The sequence below is a fragment of the Xenopus laevis genome, chromosome 4L (assembly GCF_017654675.1).
Source record: "Xenopus laevis strain J_2021 chromosome 4L, Xenopus_laevis_v10.1, whole genome shotgun sequence".
NCBI lineage: Eukaryota > Metazoa > Chordata > Amphibia > Anura > Pipidae > Xenopus > Xenopus laevis.
The window spans coordinates 22,305,288-22,325,460 of record NC_054377.1 but is presented as its reverse complement, the minus strand read 5'-3'; the positions used below and the strand labels follow the sequence as shown (position 1 = coordinate 22,325,460).

Genomic DNA, 20,173 nt, shown 5'->3' with positions numbered 1-20,173 from the left:
CGTATTTAAAATTAATTTGGGTAAAAATGCTGCATTTTATATAGTAAACTTACTGTACCAATGCAAATATTGAGCAGCCCTATAACCAGTAATGATCCAGGTCTTTACAGTTGACCACTGGAACCTGCCATCTTGGATTTTGCAGTGACACTGCACATGCTCAGTGGGCTCTGGGCTGCTGTTGAGGCTTAGGGGCTGACAGAATCAAGAATGGCATGTATCTGTCACAGAGGCTGATGCTACAGTGCTGATTATTGAATTCTGCGCTATGATGTAATTTGATCTCAGTTGATTACTAATTATCATTGTTTTATGACTCTAATATTAGATGTGCATGTGTATATGTATATATACATATATATATATATATATATATATATATATATATATATATATATATATATACATATAGGCTCTAATCTGGGCTGACAAGTATGAATAAAGAATAATGATTCACTAATTTGGAGATCCCTTGGAAATATATATAAGCAAGATTTCACTTAGCACTTAGAGTAATTAAAGACCGGCTCAGAGTGCAAACATTTGTGTGTGTATATATATATATATATATATATATATATATATATATATATATATATATATATATATATATATATATATATATATATCATACAGAATAAGGTCCGCACTCTCAGGACTTAGGAAAACTAAAAAATTTTATTCACAAAGGAGACTGACGTTTCGACCTCTACAGAGGCCTTTCTCAAAGTACTGATGGATATCCTGAGATATCCTAACTCCTGAGAGTGCGGACCTTATTCTGTATGATATTGTATCTAATTTTTGGACACTGCACCCAGGCATATTTGAAGTTTGTGACGTGAGTGCCGACTCCTCCATGGACTGTGTATATATATATATATATATATATATATATATATATATATATATATATATACACACACACACACACACACACACACACACACACACACACACACACACACACATATATATATCCAACGAATAAGATCTGCACTCTCAGGTCTTAACACAATACCAAAAATGACCTGCACTCCCATGTCTTTTATGCAAAAAAACTGTTTATTTCAACGTTTCGGCACCTACACTCAAACTGTCTAAAGTTTTGCTTCAAAGAGAAGTGTTTAGAATAAAAGATTGAACATTGCTCGCTTTTATGCTTCTTGGATAATCTAAGATGTTGATATATTGTTTCTAAGATGTTGCTACTGTTTTGGATTATATCCAGCAATGTGATATTAATTTGATATGTGTTACCAATGTGTGCTTGTAATGTGTTTGTTTTTATATCTATATATCCCTCTTTCTGGGTTGCCCTTGCAGGTGTATATTTTTAGGTGAGTGAGTATACTTTCCCCTGCGAGTAGGGTTCTTTTACCTTCCACATGATTGGGAAGACTGCACGTGGGCGGGAGTATTTTATCTCTTTTTATATATATATATATATATATATGTTTAACAAAAAAACATTGTGTTTAGCTGTACATTTTGTTGTTATTGCATTTTCTGTTATACGTTTTGTTGGTACATAAGTTGTACAATGTTGAAACGATAAGTAATGATAAGATAAGTAATGAGAAAAAAGTAATGAGTAAGGGGAAAAAAAAGAAAATAAAAAGTCATAATAAAAAAATTCTGAACAAGTGAACCTACAAATTACCTCCAGTAATCAGTATATCTGACATTGGTTGATTCTAATGGTATATCTAATATTTGTCATTATATTGTTTAAGACGGTATAATTTGCCTTACACAATGCAATGCAGATCCCTCCCACCTGTGGCACCCTAGTATATATTATTGATCAGCAGCTCCCATCATCCTCTAGGAGTCAAAGCTGGCCAGAAGGTGCAGTTGTTTTAAAGGCTAGTTAAGATTTTACTCAGTGTGCAGGGGAATAAGACATCTAGTGGTACTAATGCAAATAGCTTCATTTTCAATGCAAAAATCAAGGATACAAATACAAATCTAAAGGTGGCCATACACAGGGAGATCCACTCGTATAGCGATGTCACCAAACGAGCGGATCTCTCCCTTATATGCCCACATTGAGGTGGGCGATATCGGGCTGATCCGATCGTGGGCCCTAGGGCCCAACGATCGGATCAGAATGGAGCGATAAGTGTGGTCCAATCACGGAACCGCATCAACGAAAAGATGCGACCACAATCCAACAGAATTTTTCAACCAGCCTGATGGGCATCTGGTCTGATATCAATCGGGACGCCCGTCGTGTGGCCCCACACACGGGCCAATAAGCTGCCGACTCTTATGTTAGGTTGCTAACATACGAAAACATTGTTAAATCGAATAAATGACCACAGTGCAAGAATATCTAAGACACTGAAAATATGTACTTCCCTGATCCTGCTCTAAGTGACCTCCAAGCTGGGCTTCTACAATCTAGGAGGGAATAAATTGGCATTCTTAAACCTGTGGGAATCCACCCACAGCCAAAGCTCTGAACCTCAAGGGTACTGATCTGCTACAAAGAATGTGGATAAACAGTGATGAATTCCATACTCGCAGGGGGCATGACAAGTCTGAATACACAATGCACAGTTTAGAACTGGGGAAGTTGTTTCTTTTTCTATGTTCTTTAATGATGCCATTCAATCAGCCTGGGTGAGTGTGTTACAAAAAACCTCATGCATGGGTAGACATTCCTTTCCCAGTGGCCCCTGCCAGTAGTGAACATTCATCAGTGCAGAAACCTCTAAGTCCCTACCATGTCGGAACGTGCAAAAATCACATTAGGGCTAAGAGCTGTCGAAAAAGTCTAATGACAACAGTGATGGAGACAGCATTCAGTAGCCAAAGCGGGTTGCCCTGTATGCTTCTTACTTTGTATTTATGGTCACATCTAGCATTCCTCTTTGCTTCCTAAGGATAGTAGTTTGAGAAAGTGATAACCTTCATATAGATCGAACACAGAACATTTATAGACAGTCTCCTATCCATCACCCTATTGGTAACTCGGAATTCAGTTACAAAACGATCAGATGGCAATTGGTTATCCTAAGTTAAACCCTGATGCCACTTCTGGAGAGTAAGAGTGACATCTAGTGGGGCTATTGCAAGCAGCAGATCATTAATGGAAGGAGCTGCAGAAAACTCTTGCCATTTTTTGTGATACTTTTGTCTAGGTTTTATTTATATAATATATAGTTATATATTTTTATATATATAGTCGAACGATTTTTAGTTCTAATCATTCGTTTCGAAGTCGTAGTCGAAATTCGAAGTTTTTTACCTTCGAATCCTTCACTTGAAGTTAGTGAATCGGCCCCATAGGGAGTTATTTACTAAAATCTGAATTTAAATATTTATTGTGTATTTTAAGTGCCTTTTTGTGATATGTACTAGCTGGAGCCACGTCGTCTCGTCTCACTGTGTATTCGTATACTGCTGAGATGACAATAAAGTTTACTTTGACTTTGACTTATCTCATATTTTATTTAAAAAAAAAACCCAACCTAATTTCCATGCTTGATTTGAACTTATTTATTAATAAAATAACCAAGATTAATTGGATCAAGGAAAAACTAGATAAAATCAAGCGAAAACCTGAATCGCTCAAATTTTCTAGGCTTTTCTCACCAAACTGCTCATTTTTTTTAAAAGTTTTTGCCCAAAAACCCTGAAAACCCTGATTTGGGCTATACCCAGTGCAGACCACAATAACATCAAATTGAGAGAGATGCCTCTCCCGCTGACTTTTACAGGACCTCAACAGGCTTTCAGGATATAATAAATCCGGGCGATATCGGGCTAGGGCCCAACAATCGGATCATAACGATGGGTAAACGGGCGGTCGGATCGCGGGACCGCATCAACGAACAGATGCGTTCCGACGGGATTTGTAGTTCCGTCCGATCTACATCTGGCCTACTTTCGGCCAGATATCGATCAGGGAAGCCCGTCGGAGGGCCCCATACACGGGCCAATAAGCTGCCAACTCGGTCTGTCGGCAGCTTTTATCAGCCCGTGTATGGCCACCTTAACTAAAGAAGTATCTAGAAATGTTGTACATTATGTTTGAGGCTTCTGTATCAGCCCAAGGCAACCACAGCCCTTTAGCAGTAAAGATCTGTGTCACCAAAGATGCCCCAGTAGCTCCCCATCTTCTTTTCTGCTGATTCACTGCACATGCTCTGTGCTGCTGTCACTTACTGAGTTTAGGGATCCACTCACAATATACAGTACACATAGAATAGAAATGTCACAATATAAGGCTGATTAGTAATTAATACAGATAATTACTACATAGCAGCACAGAAACCAGTACATGAGAATTTAATAACCAGCCCTGTAGCATCAGCTTATATTACAGACCAACCTCATTTTCTGCTTGATATTTTGCTTAGCTTCTCAACAGCTGCTCAGAGCCCACTGAGCATGTGAGTGTCACAGACACTTTCCAAGATGGTGACCCCCCCTGTGACAAGTTTGAAGTCCTGGATCATTGCTGAGAAGCTAAAATTTTAGGCTGGTGCAATAACTTCAGTATATAAAAGATGCCATTTTTAGCCATATTCATTTTTAGGGTTTAGTTCTCCTTTAATATGCCATTATTCTTAGTTTGAGTTGCTTATTTTTCTTTTTCCATTTTCTCTCCCTGGCTCTCTGTTGGCCAGAAATATTCTTAGCTGAAGCCAGGACTATAAAACTGGTCTGTGGGTGATACAAAATAAAAATGACCCATGTGGATTTTGCTAGCCGGCTATGATTTGAGAGAAAATAAGATGAAGAAAAGCTTTTGGCCACAGTTCAAAGCAATATGCGTGGCTTATTTCCAGCACGGCCAACTGCCTTTTCTACAGTGAGCCATATCTACAATGGTTGTAGCATCATTCTGTGGGCCTCCTTTTTCTCGGCAGTGTTTTAAGTACCCAGGCATAAACTAATGTAATAAACATCCAGGAGCAGATTAATCAAAATGTGAGATTACAGTGCACCATCCACTTTCTATTCATTCCTATGGGATTTTTAGTGTAATTATGAAATATTAACTTTCACCCATTGATGAACACACTTCTAAAAATCCCATAGGAATGAATAGAAAGTGGGTGAATTTTTTTTTCTGTGGTGCACTCTATTCTCTAAGCTCACATTTTGATAAATCTGCCCCTCCTTATCATTATCATATCTTATACTACAGGTATAGGATCCGTTATCCGGAAACCCATTATTCAGAAAGCTACGAATTATGGAAAGTCTATCTCCCATAGACTTCATTTTATCCAAATTTTTGAAAATGATTTCCTTTTTCTCTGTAATAATAAAACAGTACCTTGTACTTGATCCCAAATAAGATATAATTAATCCTTATTGGAAGCAAAACCAGCCTATGTTGTGTTGTGTTAGTGTTTACATGATTTTTTAGTAGACTTAAGGTATCCAAATTATGGAAAGATCCGTTATCCAGAAAACCCTAGGTCCCAAGCATTCTGGATAACAGGTCCCATACCTGTATTATATAATATTGTATATGTTCCTTTTAGGGAGGAACTCCACGGGCAATTTCGGAGCGATCTGACGCTCTGCGCAAAAACGTAGGCGTCAAGTTGGATGCAACAGAAATAAGGTAAGCAACAGGAACGTCGGATGGTGTCGAAGCGTTTGTCCGTGATGCATGCTGTGTCTGCATCTGACAGTCGAGTCGCGTCGGATGAACATTGCAACTTCATCCGACATTTCCATCTCTTACCTTATTTCCGTTGCATCTGACTTGACAGCTGCGTCTTTGCGCAGCACGTCGGATCACGCCGAAATCCCCAGTGGAGTTCCTCCCTTGAAGCCAGAAAACTACTCAGCACAATTAACACTGAGGTCTCGAGTAAGAATGCACCGAATCCACTATTTTGGATTCAGTCGAACCCCCAAATCCTTTGTGAAAGATTCGGCCTAATACCGGAATCCGAACCCCAATTTGCATATGCAAATCAGTGAGGGGGAGGGAAAAAAAGAGCCATGCAGACCTAAAAAATTTTTTACTTCCTTGTTTTGTGACAAAAGTCACATGATTTTAAGGATTCGGATTCGGTTCAGCCAGGCACAAGGATTCTGCCAAATCCAAATCTTGCTGTAAAGGGCCGAATACCGAACGGATTTGGTGCATCCTTAGTTTCGAGCATGTTAATTATCTGAAAGCCAGAGCGAGGAAGATGGAAGTGTTAAAATAATTAAATGGCACATAAGTATTCTTGCTTTAAAGGAGAAGGAAAGGCTAAAATTAAGTAAGCTTTATCAGAAAGGTCTATATAAATGCACCAATAAACCCTGAAAGTAATTCTGCTCTGAGTCCTCTGTCAAAGAAACACCACATTTCTTTGCTTTTATTGTGTACTCATGGGCTTCTGTATCAGACTTCCTGTTTTCAGCTTAAACCTCCAGGGCACGGCCTTGAGCATGATCAGTTTGCTCCTCTCCCCCTCCCTCCTCCCATCCCTGCTGTAATCTGAGCTCAGAGCTGTTAGTGAGCAGGGAGAGACTCAGGCAGGAAGTGATGTCACACCAGGATTATATGGCAGCTTCTATCCTGAACAAACAGAGTCAGTGTCTAGAGCTGTTTACTCAGGTATGGTAAAGCATTCTGCAGAATAAATATAGTGTTATAGCTTGCACTATTGTGGCTAATCTATTGGCAATAAACTGTCTTGGAGCTTTCCTTCTCCTTTAAAAACGACTTACCGGCGTGACATATCCAAGTACATCAGCAGAGACGTGCCTCTCCTTCAGCTTCTTGGCACAGTAACTTCTGTGTTCCAGCACAATGTCTTTGGCTTTGACGTCAGTGGAAACCAGCCCGCGGGACTGTACTGAGGTGTCAGACAGACGAGTCTGGAGAAGAAAGGCACAAGGGCAAGTTAAGGGTGTTAGCTTTCTGATACAAACCAGAATTTTAAAAAAGTGAAGGGCATATACAAAGGGATAAATGTTAATTAAAGCAAGTTGGCTACAGAAGGTGGACACTGAGTATTTTGTTCCATTACCTGCGGTCTTATCTAGTACAGCATCTGTAGATTCCCTGCAGGGCCCTTACACACAGGGGTTTGTACCTGTTTCTATCTGTTTTTGGCATTCCAGTGCACACCTATACAGTTGCATAGAGAAGAATGGCATCCCTTTGCTCTTAAAGGAGAAACAAACCCTTAACATAAAAAACCCTACCACCATACCCCCTACCCTTTGTAGACTCCCCTCCCTCCTCCCCCCCAGCCTAGGTGGTACCCAGGGCAAATGCCCCTCACTTTTTACTTACCCCTCGGTGCAGATTCTGTCCCCCACAGTTCACGGCAGCCATCTTCTTCTTAAACTTTGGAAGCAGACCTTTGTTTTCGGTGCATGCGCAGTTGGAGTAATTTTCCGGTCCCGGACAACTGCACATGCGCCGAAAGTCAAGAACATTTCCGAAAGTCCCGTTAATTGACCACAAAATTACTCCAACTGTGCATGCGCCGAAAACAAAGGTCTGTTTCCGAAGTTTAGCGAAGAAAAGAAGATGGCTGCCGTGAACTGCGGGGGACAGAATCTGCACCGAGGGGTAAGTAAAAAGTTAGGGGCATTTGCCAAGAGTACAACCTAGGCTAGGGGGGAGTGGGAGGGGAGTCTACAAAGGGTAGGGGGGTAAGGTTTTTTTATGTTACGGGTTCGTTTCTCCTTTATAGGGGAACTATCGCGAAAATTACTGAAAACTTTCTAAAATAAGAAACTCTCTAAATACAGTCAATTAAAAATTCGGCATTGTTTCAGCAATAATCAAGTTTATAGTCACTATTTCTCTCTCAGCATCTGTTTCTTTTCATTCTGTCTTCATGCAGCAGTTAGATGAATGATCCAATATATCATAGGGGGCTCCCTTTCCTAGCAGATGTATTAGAGCTCACTCAAATAACTGATTCCAGTAGAAACAAAATCTAACAAAATAACTGCCTTTTGCACAAATTCTGCATGTAGAGAGACAGGATTTCGGGTGATTTCAATAAGAGTGAGCTTTAATACAATATTCTAGGCCAAAGGAGCCCCCCTATAAGATATATTGGATCATTCATCTGACACCCAACTCCTTAATGAAGACAGAATGAAGAGAAACAGATGCTGAGAGAGGAATAGGGAAGATAAACTTGATTATTTCAGAAACAGTACAGAATTTATAATTCATTGTATTTAGAAAGTTTCTTATTTCAGTATGATGAAGCTTATATTAAATTTTCATTTTCGCGAGTCAACCTCAAAATAAGTTTGCCTAATTAAAGAAAACAGAATTCTAAGAATTTCAAACATTCAATTATTAAATAAATTCAGTGTTTTTAAAGTTATTTAGGCAAAAACATATTTTTGGGGTTCACATTCCCTTTAACCGCATTCCCATGCAGCGGGCTGCTAAGAAAAGGCCACCGTACAGGAACAAAGCTTCAAACGTAACTTTTTATTTCTATTTATTAATGTTGTTTCTTAGACTCTACACCCTGGGCCTGTTCAGTTGCCCTATTAGGTCTCCCTGGAAGAGCTGCAGTGGTCAAAACCTACTTCCCCTCCTGCAGTCCCTTCTCATAAAATAAATGGATATTATATAAATGGAAATGCTCTGCCTATTGCAGATATTGTTGTCCTGTCCCTGAACAATTATGGGCAACATAAGTCTCATAGAGAAGGACAACAGTCATCCAAGAAGGTTGATGGCATACACAGTTGAAGACCAAACTCTAATGTTATAAGTTACAATGATTTAGAATTTATAAGTCTTTGCTTGTCTCTCTGTTGCTACAGGGAGGAGTTTAAAGGAGAACTAAAGCTTAACTAAAGCAGTAGCTAGAAATGTTGTACATTATGTTTAGTGCTTCTGTACCAGCCCAAGGCAATTACAACCCTTTAGCAGTAAAGATCTATGTCTCCAAAGATGCCCCAGTAGCTCCCCATCTTCTTTTCTGCTGATTCACTGCACATGATGCTCTATGATGCTGTCAGTTACTGAGCTTAGGGAGCCACTCAAAATATACAGTACACATAGAATAGAAATGTCACAATATTAGGCTGATTAGTAATTAATACAGATAATTACTACATGGCAGCACAGAAACCGGTGCAATTAGCATCAGAATTTAATAATCAGCTCTGTAGCATCAGCTTATTTTACAGGCAAACCTTATTTTCTGCTTGATAATTAGTGAGGACCCCTAAGCTTAGCTTCTCAACAGCTGATCAGAGCCCACTGAGCATGTGAGTGTCACAGACACTTTCCAAGATGGTGACCCCCTGTGACAAGTTTGAAGACCTGGATCATTACTGCTATTGACAAGCTGAAACTTTAGGCTGGTACAATAAGTTCAGTATATAAAATATACCTTTTTTAACCATAGTTATTTTTAGGGTTTAGTTTTAACACCTGCAAGCAGAAAAGCAAAGTGGCTGTTAGCATATTGTACAAGAGATCTCCTAAAATGGAATCCCCAGTGGAAAGGGAGCAGAAAAAGGAGGTAACCCAAACTGTATATAACTAATACAGAAAAATAAAATATACAGGTATGGGACCTGTTATCTAGAATGCTTGGGACCTAGGTCTTTCCGAATACAAGGTCTTTCTGTAATTTGGATACCCATGCCTTAAGTCTACTAAAAAAACCATCTAAACATGAATTATACCCAATAGAATTGTTTTGCTCCCAATAAGGATTCATTATATCTGAGTTTGAATCAAGTACAAGCTACTGTTTTATTATTACAGAGAAAAAGGAAATCATTTTAAAAATGTGTTTGATTAAAAGGGTGCCTATGGGAGGCGGCCTTCCTGCAATTCGGAGCTTTCTGGATAACAGGTTTCCAGATAACAGATCCCATACCTGTATTATCGTTGTGAATAATAAAGTTTTTTTAAGGCTAACACTTCCTCCTACAGCACCCACCTGCCTGCTATATCACCCACAGGGTTACTAGGTTGGTAAAGTAGGCAACTATGCTCTATAAATGAATGCAATGCAATTTAACTCCATGGTTACTAATACATTCAGAATGTCTACATAGCAACCACTGTCTCCTATATGCTACTTACAGAAGCTGAAGCCCTGTCTGCCAAGGAAGGCTTTAATCAAGTAAATTTAAATGCATTCTTGGCAGGCCTCCGAGTATAGAAGACATTCCTAATGTATGAGAATTTATGGGCAGAATGCTGGTCTGCCAGATATCTATTTTAACTGCATCATATCCTTGCTGCACACAAGAACCAATAAATCTAAAAGGGACGCGATGTTGCAGAGGAACGGTGGAAAAGCCGCAGAAGCCAATTAAATTGTAATTTTGGTTCAAGCTCCCCATTTGAGGTCCAACAATTGCTCAGGGACCTTGTTATGTGAAGCAATGTTATTACAAAGCACATATTAAGGGGGTTGTTTACTAAAATCTGAATTTATCTCATATTTTAATTACAAAAACCATGACCAAACTCCCATGCTCAATTTGACCTTATTTATTAATAAAATAACCCAATGAATCGGATTGCGGAAATACTTGATAAAATCAAGTGAAAACCCAAAAAAGTCAGATTTTTGGTCTAAACAACCCGAAGACCCCGATAACTTCAATTTGGGATAGGTGCCCCTCCCATTGACTTATACAGGACCTCAACAGGTCTGAGATGGCAGATTTTCGGATTCGGATTTTTTTTTTTTCTAGTGAAAAAAAACTATACTTTGATAAATAACCCCCCTAAATGTCATGGTATAAACCTGCATAAATAGATAAGGGGTGCCTTAAAGGGGAAGTATAATCTAAAATAGAATAAGGCTAGAAATGCTGTATTTTTTAAACTAAACATAAACTTACTGCACCACAAGCCTAATCAAACAAATGATTTATGCTTTCAAAGTTGGCCACAAGGGGTCAACATCTTGTAACTTTGTTAAACATCTTTGGAAGACCAATATTGTGCACATGCTCAGTGTGGTCTGGGCTGCTTAGAGATCAACATAAATTATCAAAACAGCACAAGTCAAATAATATCTGCCAGAAGCCAATAGCAAGACTGATTAATAATCAGAATAGGCAGACTGCACTGGGTCCTGTGTTGTCATGTAATCTAATGTGGATTTTATTGTTTTTGTATTGTTTAATACAAACTTTCTCCAACTCTGCAGAACCAGTGGTTCAGCAAAATAATCCTCCAAATAGAATCCCAGTTTAACTGTTTAAAACTGGATCCATGATCTTTGTCCCTGCAGCTGGAGTTGGAAACAGTAAAGGAGACATAAAGGCAAAAATAAAATCCAATACAAATCTCTACACAGTCGCCAAATGCTCTACAGGGAAACAATCAAAGCTGCTTGAGTTCTGCATGGCTGGGAAGTAAGGTGGGGGGCTCCCCCTGCTGTTCATAAGTATATTTGTTTCCCTGCAGAGCAGTTAAGGACTGTCTGACATTTCCTATCCACAGCAGTAAATGAAGGGAGAATTTCACTGCATACAGTCAGGTTTCTTATAAAAATGATACACATTTTTTTTATTTAAGTATATTGGAGATAGGTTTCTTTTTCATTACAGAAAGTAAAAATGGGATTTTATTTTTTTTGCCTTTACATGTCCTTTAAGTTACATTTATTTTGTCAGAGACAAGAAAGCCAGAACAAAGACCCTTTGGACAATCTCTTTATTCACTCAATGCTAGCAGCTTCACAGGGAGAAATTCCAGAAAGCCCCTTGAAATGTAGCATTGTTTTTCTAACTGATGGGGTCTTGAGCTACTTACTGTAATACAACACAAAAATATGAATCATTTCCACACACTCACTGCTTGTCAGAGGTATACAAATAAAATGTGGTGCTATAAACCTTCACTCAAGCCACCGTGCAAGGCTGGAACCCCAACAAAATAAAATGTAAAAAGGGTGCAGAAAGTGCTATGTACATTGTACATTGACTTGCCATTGTCTATGGAGGATTGGTCTTACATACCTATAGCCTGTACAATACCAACATGTAGGGCAGTGATCCCCAACCAGTGGCTCTTGATCAACATGTTGCTCACCAAGCCCTTGGATATTGCTCCCAGTGGCTTTCAAACAGCTGCTTATTTTTGAATTCCTGGTTTGGAGGCAAGTTGTGGTTGCATAAAAACCAGATGTACTGCCAAACAGAGAATCGTGTAGACTGATAATCCACATAGGGTTTACTAAATAACCAACCACTGGAACTATTTTCATGCTTGCGTTGCTTCCAGACTCACTTTACACTGAAATGTGGCTCACAGGAAAAAAAGGGTTGGGGATCCCTAATGTAGGTCTTTTTAAGGCCTGGCCAATAATGTAACACACAACACCTAAAGTATTATGATTCGAATGGTAAATTACATTTTTATGTGTGTTAAATCTCACAAATTCGAATTTAAAAGCACCAACTCGAATGTAAATTCAAATGTGACAATTATCACAACTCGACCATAGAAACAGTTCTAATTCGAACATTAGCCACCTAAAATCTGCCGAATTCATTTACAAGTTAATGGCAGAGGTCCTTGACCCATTTGCCGATGTTAATAGCCTTCCTGACATTCCAGTTAAAATTCCAGTAAAATGCCATTCGAGTTTTGTTCATATTCGATTCCAATACGAATCAAATTTTTGGGTTGTTCCCATCCTATCGTATTTTGGACGTTCGCATTTTTTCATAAATAACCTCCCATTCGAGTTACATTCAAATTTATTAGAGTAAAAAAAATTCAATTCGAAATTTGACCTTTGATAAATAACCCCCGAAGTCTGCAGTTTAAAACCGGGAAACACGCTGCAGACTATTCCAAAGGATTATTATTCATGGTATCATATGAAGGTGGCACACATTATAAGCAGCCCCATCTACCCACGCACATACAGTAAAGTCCATATTAAGTCCGTAAGTAATAAGATATTGTACACTTTGTGACATATCATCATATATATATCAGCGTTTCCTCTCCACGGAGTCAGTTATTATATTATGCTTGGTGCACAGAGTTCTGTTCCCTTACCTTTGTCTCAGGTGCTTTGGAAGCAGCTTTCTTGGAGTCAGTCTTGGAGAGCGTGGCACTGATCAGGGGGTAAGTGGTAGCCACCAAGAGCAGAGTGCTGAGCAGTCTCATGGCTTCCCTTCAAAGCTGACTCACTGCAACTGGAACACACACACACATACACGGTGACACAGCAGATACAAACCAGAGCCCTGATTTCTGCTGCGGGAGTGTGGGAGGGAGCCTGGCACAAAGCTGGAGGCAATGTCTGGCTTTCTAACCTCTTTACAGTTACCAGCTGAAAAATTCGCACTACTGCCCTGAAAACACCACACTCCGGAGACAGATTCCTACAGTTTCTGATAGAAACAGACAGTAACTTTGTTAACATCAAACATTGTTTCTTACTGCATGGATAAAATAAATAAATACAGGTATAGGATCCCTTATCAGGAAACCCGATATCCAGAAAGTGCCGAATTACTGAATGGATGTCTCCCATGCACTCAATTTTATCCAAATAAAAATTAGTTCCTTTTTCTCTGTAATAATAAAACAGTAGCTTGTACTTGATCCCAACTAAGATATAATTAATCCTTACCGGAATCAAAATCAGCAGGTTTATTTAATGTTTAAATGAATTTCTAGTAGACTTAAGGCATGAAGACCCAAATTACGGAAAGATCCATTATCCGGAAAACCCCAGGTCCCGAGCATTCTGGATAACAGGTCCCATACCTGTACTATTACAGGTATGGGATCCGTTATTCAGAAACCCATCACCCAAATTAAGGAAAGGCCGTCTCCCATAGACTCCATTTCATCCAAATAATCCAAGTATTTAAAAAACTATTTCCCTTTTCTCTGTAATAATAAAACAGTGTCTTGTACTTGATCCCAACTAAGATATAATCAATCCTTGTTGGAGGCAAAACCAGCATTTGGTTTATTTAAAGGAGAACTAAACCCTTAAAATGAAAATGCCTAAAAATGACATATTTTATATACTGAACTTATTGCACCAGCCTAATGTTTCAGCTTCTCAATAGCAGCAATGAGCCAGGTCTTCCGAGTGAGGGGTAAAAACCTAATTTACGACCACATGTGCAAGTGAGGTCATGCTAAAATGGACACAAATATTATTCATATTGATTAAAGGTAATTGTGTCCAAGCACACTTCTTGCACCTCCATGTAGTTCAGTTAAGCAACATTTCATCCATTCAGTGTGGTCTGATAAATCTTGCACAAACACACCTACCGAAGCTTGGCAATTCGGGAACTACCCCCTGCCCGTCTACATGGCAGTAATTCTGGGGTTTCCAGAGCTAGTTCAGTTTTAATTTTATCCCTAAAAGGGAGAAAAAAATCTCCAATTTGAAAACGTTAGCAGTAACTTGCACTGGATCTCACAAATGTAAAGGCACTAGTGATGTGTGGGTCGAGAACTTCTCCAGCTGCACCAGACCCTAACCAGCTCCCTCCCAATACGCACCCGGCCGGGGCCGCTGCTGCTGCCCCTCTATTTATAGACCCGCCCCACCCCGCAGTGATGCCACAAAATGGGTGGGCGTAAGTCTATAAATTTCAGCGCCGGAAGCCCTAGGTCGCTATAGACATTTTGTAGGGCAGAAGATTTTGTGCAGAAGTCGGCCCAAACCTGCCCAACCGTGGGTTTTGGGCCGGGCCAGCACATCACTAATGGGCACATTAGCAACTAGAGTGGTAATATCATCCAAAATGGAGTGGATGAATGAAGTGCATTTAGGAATGTTGAAGGAACCTGAGAAATTAAAAATAATGTATGAACCCAACGCATGCAGACTAGAACCAAATTCCGCGTGGGTTCAGTATTACAGGGGTGGTTCACTGTTAAAGTGGACCTGTCACCCAGACACAAAAAGCTGTATAATAAAAGCATTCATAGCTGTTATAAGCTCATTTAAAAATCTCAGCTGTCAATCAAAAATTGTCTGCCCCTCCTCTATGCCTTAGGCATAGAGGCGAGCCAAGCAATTACTTTCACTTTCCATTTAGCACTTCCTAGATGTCACTGCTCTCCACACATTCCCCCATTCTCATCACCGTTTAATTGTATGGATGGGATGGACATTGGGTCTCCCATTGCCTTGACTAATGTGATAAAATAGGATTTTGAATAATATTTTTGGGTGACGGGTCCCCTTCAACCCGCATTCTTACCCGATCGGACCCACTACCCAACCCGCAAGTACCTTATCTGCAACCCGGACCCGCTGACCATCAATAATCAGGCACTGCTGCCATTGCAAACCGGAAGTGACATCATCGAAAGTAGGCGTGATCAGAAAAAAGGAGTAAAAATCGCTATTGAGAAGACCCTGGACCGACCCGCATCTATACCCGCACCCAGAATTTCTACCACAACCCGGAGGGTACCACAGGTTTTTGCGCGTAACCCCGGGTACCCGGCCCACTGCAGGACTCTACTTTAACCACTGTGCCAGCATTCAGCAGGGCAGTACAGAGATGCAGTGCTCCAAGGGATCTAAACACAATTACTTTGCATGATATAATCAGACCCCCAAAAGCTTTTGAGGATGATGGGAAGCAGTGCATGGCTGCATGTTGTTCGTCCTGTGTTTCTGTATTCTGCCACCATTGGGACCCCCTCATTTCTTAATCCGCTTGTAGTCAAACCAAAATCCGACTCCCATAAGTATCTTTTCTGTAGTGGAGAATGAATATTCCCCACACACTCAATAAGCCACAGCCAGACAAGGTACTGGAGGCTCATCAAGGTTGCCAGGTATAATTTTCAAAACTAGCCAAAATCAGCTAAAAAAACAGCCAAAAACTAGCCAAGAGTCACTTCATAAATAGCCTAAAACTAGCACAATATATGCAGTGAAATACGCCTTTTCCAAATTTTCACTAATTTGCAAATTTTTCCATGACATAAAATGGGACAGATTCGCCCGGCATAGGGTTGCCACCTTTTAAGAAAATCTTCACCGGCAGGTGGAGGGGTTAAAAGGGTGGGTTGTGCCGCTAAAGGGGGCGGGGCCGTGACGCGCTATTGGCTGGCCGGGTGGTGATGTTGAAGGGGGCGGAGCCAAACGCGCACATTTGGCAAGAGGCCCAGGAAAAAAGGTGAGTTTTGAGCAGGCTGGGGGCAGGCCATGGGCTTTTTTAGGTGTATTACAAATTTACCAGCAGCTACATTGCCAGTAAATTTGTAATACCGGCCCCGGCTGGTGTTTTACTGGCTAGGCCGGTAAAATACCGGTTGGGTGGCAACACTAGCCTGGCACCAGGGGCGTAACTATAGAGAGGGGCTCAGGAGGTATAGGGGGCCTCAGAAGACCCTAATACATATACAATGTCAATAAATATTAGTAAAACAGGTAAACTTATAGACATTTTGTTGGCCAGTAGATTTTTGCCCCAATATTGTCTGAAATTGAAAAAAGACACCAGAAAACGCAAGAATGCTTAAGAGTGATGGGCGACTGGGGTACAGAGCCCAAAATCTGGTAACTAGTGACTTCTACACAAGTCACTCCCATGGCATGCTGGGTATTGTAGTCTTACATTAAACTTGGCAAATTGTAAAACAAAAACTACATTACCCAACATGCATTGGCTTGGCACATTAGGGCAAGAAAAAACTTTGGCTGGTTTCCAAATTACAAACCAGCCAAAGGCCCAAAAAGTAGCCCAAATCTGTACCTTGGCTAGTTTGTACTTTCAAAACCCGCCTGGGCTTTAAATTAGTAGCCCAATTTGGCTGGAAACCTGGCAACCCTGTCAATAAGCCACAGACAAGGGGCTGGAGGCTCATTTACCAACTAGCACCTGGGCAGTAACCCATGACAACCAACCAGTGATAAGCTTTTATTTTCCAACCAGCTGCAGGTATGAGCAATGACAGCAATTGGATAGGTTGCCATTTGCCAATTGTAAATAAATAAGTCCTATTGGCTACATGTAAACTCCCAATTACTGAAAAATCATGAGAGATTCAGAGTAATTCCAATAACTACTAACAAGCTAAAGGAGAATGTAATAAGCCTTTGGCTCATCATCAGCTACTGCTGAATTGCATCTCTCAGCTCCCACCAGTATCCTGGCCAGTGTAACGCTGAGAGACATCGTTCAGCCTCACCAACAAGGATTCAAGATGCCTAAATAAGTTACCAACAAGTTTCCATTGGCAAACACCCCCAACTACCCACTCCCATTTATTCGGGACCCTTTCCATGTGCCAGTCTGACAGTGGGGGAATCATGACACTGACCTGACGCAGCGGACACGTCACTGTAGAGGCGCAATAAAGTTTTACATTACAAAAGGCGCAAGGCGCATGCGTACAATGCCCGCTGTCTTGAGCTACGAGTGGGCGTGGCGACGTGAGCCTTATCTACGTCTGTTTCCTCAAGGGCGGACGTGGGATGTTAGTGATGGGGGCATTGTGTGCGTGTTTTGTTTAGAAAGAGGCGCACAGCTGGGTGTCATGGCCACAGTGTCATAACGAGAGGGGCTGTAAGGAAGCATTGGGAATCACAAAATCATATTCATTTAAGAGAAACGAAATAGAATAGAATTCTGCATGCCTATTGCCTATTTAGCAATTGATGTAGATGCTTACAGCATAGCTGCCCATAAAATGGTTCAGTCTGCAGCATGTGATGCATCTGTATTAAAGGGGAACTCCATACCTCCCAACTGTCCCTTTTTTGGAGGGACAGTCCCTCTTTTGACAGCTCAACCCGCAGTCCCTCATTTGTACTGGAAGTCCCTCTTTTCTATGCACTGAACAGCCAGAAAAAGAAACAAAGTTTCTCACCCAGAACAGCTAACAGGTGCAAATAAGATACTTTGTAACAATTTTGAGACACAAAAACACAGTTTAGATAAGGAAAAATATTTAGAAAATGTCATAACCTGCCAAATTTTGTAAAACAAACATGGTAATTAGAGGGTGTGGCCACAGAAAGGGGTGTGGTCAAAAAAATTGCTGCGCTACGTGTGGGAAAACATTTTTTGTCCCTCTTTTTACTTCCAAAATGTTGGGAGGTATGGCTGCCTTCAATACCGAAATTTGATAAAGAGGCCCACAGAAACCCATAATATACCTATCACAATTACCTGTTTCTTCAAAAAGTAGAGATATATGCACTTTCTATGCTGAAATCCAGTAGTTTAACAGTTCTTCGCTTTGTGCATCATTTGAAATCCTGGCAGGGAAGGAGGGACTAAACGCTGATGTTACAAATTGTAACAATTACTCCACAGCTTACAGAAAGCAGGCAGGAACTACATAACCCACAATGCATTGCACAATGATGTTAGTCTAAGGACAGATGGCTGCTGATACAAAGTAACAGTAGTCAGCCAGCTCAGCAAAGTAGTCAGACAGATCAGCAAAGAGCTAGGCTTAGGGAAGTGTCAGAAACTAAAAGTCATGAAAAGTCTGCATATTTTTTTAAATGATGTATATTGCAAAGTTGCTTGACATTGTTTACTTTTTAAAAAGCTTAAGTTATGTTTTTGTGGAGTTCCCCATTAATTGCTAACACGCTATGCAGGATTTGGATGCCATATGTGGTTGGTATTAGGGATGCACCGAATCCACTATTTTGGATTTGGCCGAACCCCCGAATCGTTTGTGAAAGATTCGGCCGAATACCGAACTGAATCCAAATCCTAATTTGCATATGCAAATTAGGGGTGGGAAGAAATCCTGGATTCGGTGCATCCCTAGTTGGTATTAAAGGAGTGATCCATTCAGGCAGCAAACAAGGGGTGTAGGTGGCACAGCTGTAGGTCCCCCTCATTGAGTGAGAACTATAAATTAATATTTACATAGTTTTGTATGTTGTGGGGGCCTTAGAGGAAGTAATATGCTTGAAAGGCAATTATATACGTTCAACATAAGTCAAATTAATAGGGCTTGTGTTAAAATATTTTATTTTTGCCTATAAAATTAAGTAAAGGGGAACTATCGTGAAATGTAAGATGAGCCTTATCTGATGAAAGTAAGGAAATAAATATGCAGGCAGCAGTCTTGAGCAGAGCTGTATATATGTCCAGTACAGATACACACAGTACAGTTTGGGGCCTATTTATAATGGTTTACACTGGAGACAAACATAAGTTTGAAAGTATTCGACCAATTACTGGGAAAATGTATCTACCACCCTAGGCCATACCTCCCAACAGTTTGGAAATAAAAAGAGGGTCAAAAAAATTTGCTGCGCGCAGGGTGGTGAATTTTTTTGATCACGCCTATTTTGGCCACACACCCTAATTACCATGTTCATTTTACTAAATTTGGCTCGTTATGAAAGTATGGACATATTTCTGTGTTTTATTTCATTTATTACAGTTTTGCTAATGAAGGTGAATTGCCCTTTACGCTGTGAGTCTTACTTTTCCCAAGGGACCTCCTTCTCTAAATTGTTACACTTACTTATTTGCTTATCTCAAAATTGTTATGAAGTATCTTAGTTGCACCTGGTAACTGTTCTGGGCTCTCTGCCAAAAGCCAATTAAGTTAGAAAGTGTTTCTTTTTCTGGCTATTCAGTGCAGAGAATGTCGTGACAGTACAAACGCGGGACTGCGGGTTGAGCTGTCAAAAGCGGGACTATCCCGCTGAAAACGGGACAGTTGGGAGGTATGCCTTAGGCATGGGCCCACAGATTCCTATATATAAATACGGCATCTATTATTTTGATTGACAGATCAAATACAATATTGGTGTGTGCTCCCTTTGTGAATGAATACAGCTTACTCTCCAAATAATTAACTGAAAGGTGCATGCACAGATTGCTAGAGAGTGGGATAGTGAAGAGTAACTTAATTATTTAAAAAAAAATACAGAATTTTTTTATTTATATAGAAAATTCCGTATTTTCTTGAGATGAGGCCTATGTATTAGGTGTTCATTTTCCTGAGGGTTCATCCGGGGTTTTTAATCGTTGCACTAAACCGCACATGATCGAGAAACAAAAACAACTAAATTTATAGTTAGACCTGACTTCTTTGTTCTTTAGAGCAACTGTGGGAGGGTGACTGAGTTAAGATGAGAACGTATTAAAAGTTTACTACAAATGTATTTATCACCTTGATGAGTGCCATTTGATTGGGTATAATTCACGCATTAATAGCTCCTGAAGCAGTGGACTTGAATTAAGCTGCACATCTTATTCT

At 40.2% G+C, this 20,173-nt stretch overlaps 1 protein-coding gene across 2 annotated transcripts in view; it reads right to left on the bottom strand.

Moving 5' to 3' along the window:
- Positions 1-17,338, bottom strand: part of chid1.L (chitinase domain containing 1 L homeolog) — a 207,742-nt gene extending 190,404 nt beyond the window's left edge. Inside the window, exons 1-3 of one of the 2 annotated variants that reach the window (XM_018256826.2) lie at positions 17,258-17,338; positions 13,001-13,140; positions 6,697-6,846 (exon numbers count right to left, since the gene is read on the bottom strand). In XM_018256826.2, coding sequence (XP_018112315.1) covers positions 6,697-6,846; positions 13,001-13,111 — 261 coding nt within the window. In that variant the 5' untranslated portion in view covers positions 13,112-13,140; positions 17,258-17,338. 2 annotated transcript variants of the gene reach the window in all.
- Positions 17,339-20,173: the final 2,835 nt, after the last annotated feature.